The sequence below is a fragment of the Octodon degus genome, unplaced genomic scaffold, assembly GCF_000260255.1.
Source record: "Octodon degus isolate 3935 unplaced genomic scaffold, OctDeg1.0 scaffold00005, whole genome shotgun sequence".
NCBI lineage: Eukaryota > Metazoa > Chordata > Mammalia > Rodentia > Octodontidae > Octodon > Octodon degus.
The window spans coordinates 3,774,763-3,777,176 of record NW_004524581.1 but is presented as its reverse complement, the minus strand read 5'-3'; the positions used below and the strand labels follow the sequence as shown (position 1 = coordinate 3,777,176).

General features: G+C 32.1%; 1 protein-coding gene across 1 annotated transcript in view; it reads left to right on the top strand.

Annotated features, from left to right (window-relative positions):
• Positions 1-2,414, top strand: part of Pcdh15 (protocadherin related 15) — a 689,792-nt gene that overhangs the window by 568,149 nt on the left and 119,229 nt on the right. The window contains exon 24 of the mRNA XM_023723273.1: positions 389-516. Within this exon, the coding sequence (XP_023579041.1) occupies positions 389-516 (128 nt within the window). The remainder of the gene's footprint in view (positions 1-388; positions 517-2,414) is intronic.

Here is a 2,414-nt window from a genome sequence, read left to right as displayed (position 1 = left end):
ATATATTTAATTTGTGGTAGTTTCTATCATGCTACCAAGAGTTTATGTATTTGTATCACTTTAGTGTAGTTGGTAATATAAATGAAGTGTTTTGCACATGAAGAATTTGGTTATTTTATTTAAATAGGTAGTGCACGACACCTTTGTTCCTATCTACCAAAATAAAATGAATTATCAGGACATTAAAGGAAATCACGGCAGGATAACGCTGCTATACCAGATGAGGCATTGTCACTGTCTTCTGGATTCAAGGTTATTAGACATCCTATTGTAGAAAGGACTTTCCATTTATTCCCATTTCTTTTTCCAGAGTATCGTGCGTATTCGCCACAAGGCATTTTTCTGTGGAGGGAAATAACCAATAAAAATGCATCATTTTGTCTTCCAGGTAATACAGCTAAAGTATACATTGAAGTTCAGGATGCAAATGATCACCCACCAGTGTTTCAAAAGAAATTCTACATCGGAGGTGTGTCGGAGGATGCAAGAATGTTCGCGTCAGTGCTCAGAGTAAAGGTATGAGGAAGTGTATGAAGATACAGAACTAAAGTAAAAGCAAAAGGCTCATATCTTACAAATAAATTGTAGCAACACATTTTATATTGATTATATTCATATTGTATAAGTAAAAGCCTAAAACTCAGAAACATAGGAATTTAATGATCTAAACTAAACACAGATTATTAGTATTAAGTGAAAAATAATTGATATATTTTATTTTTATTAAAAACTGAAAAAATATTATTGTATATTGGATAAGATATTAAAATATTTCTTTTTCATCTAAGTTTTATGTCTTTAGTATTTTTAATTCATAGGAATCCCAAAGATTCTCAAATAGAATTTCTAAAGTGGATATAAAATCACTAATTTCTAACCAAAGAAAGAATATAAAATATTAGATATTAATTTGTTTCTGCAATAATTAAAAATTTTTAAATGACAATTATTATGAAATATACCACTATTTTTTAAATTTTTTATTGTTGAAAGAAATTCCTTTGTATAACAATAATTTTATCTAACTTGTTTAGAATTTTTAAATTGTATTTAAGACGAGTATAATATTCAACATTTCTCTATTATCAAATATGTTTCAAGATAATCTCTAAGTATAAATAGTTGCAATTTTTTTATTTAGGACAGGGTTACAGGGTCTCACTGCATAGATTGGACTCATAGTGATCCTCCTGCTTACAGACTCCCAAAGTGCTGAGATTACCGGCATGTGTCACCTCAGCCAGTCTCAATCACAGTCTCGGGGGGGCGGGGCCGACACAGCAGACCTGGGGTTCGAACTCCTGGCCTCTGCGTCTGCCTAAGAAGGCGCTTTAATTCACTGGCCCAAAAATAATGTTTTTATTTCTAGGAAAGACATTCTTAAATGCTGCTTTTTGATGGAAGAGTTTGAAGACCAGTGAAGTTTAGCTTTTGAATCACTGTTAATTTTCTGAGAGTATTTTTTTCCTCCTTTGGTATCAGGAATCAAATTTAGGACCTTTTGCTGTACTGCTGAGCTATATTTTAGCCTGAGAATATTTTAATAATCATTATATAATTATAGCTTTGAAAACAAAAATCCAACTATTTGTGGCAAAAATAGTTCTGGTTGCCTCTAGTTCTGTGCCTGTGTGGTTGTTACTTTTCCTCTTACCAGCAGAACCATGAATAAAACTTTTTTCATCTGTCATACTCAAAAAGAGAAATTCCTATGAAGTAAACGGCACATGTTTGCAAAGTAGCTGCTTTCTAATGCCAAATACTGGTTCTGAGGCGAACCTTCAGTTTAGCTAAAAGTAGTCAACAGATTTGTGAGTCACACTGTATCCAATTTACGATCTACATTTAACTTTTTTGGTTATTGATTTTTATCTTATTTTAAATTTGCAGTAACCATTGATCAATCTAGTTCAATTATATCTGATAAACATTTTCCAGTGTTTATAATGTAATAAGTAATGTTCTAAAGGTTGCATATGGTGAAAAATTAAACAGTTAAAAACTGTGAAATTATACAATTAAAAAACTAATTAAATAAACAAAAAATGAAGAGTCCACCCTAGTGTTGTAGACAAACTTGTAGAGGGGACAGATACAACATTAAAATCAGTAGCCATTTAATATATAGTGACATGATACATTTTAAGAAGTAAAAATCTTAACGAGAAAAATGAAGGTGGTAATAGTTCAGATTTGATAATGAAAAAAGAGCACTCCCAGGAGAAAAATCTGATCAAATATAAAAGCAATAAATGTAGATTTCTAGGAAGGGGTGTCAGAGCATTGCAATACAAACCCCCTAAAGCCTAGCAGTAGCTCAGGGGGCCAGAGGATCAAAAATGAAAGATTAGAGGTCAGACTGGAAATGGGACCTGGAGCTAGACTGAGGAATTTGCTCTCAGTCGGTGAGAATT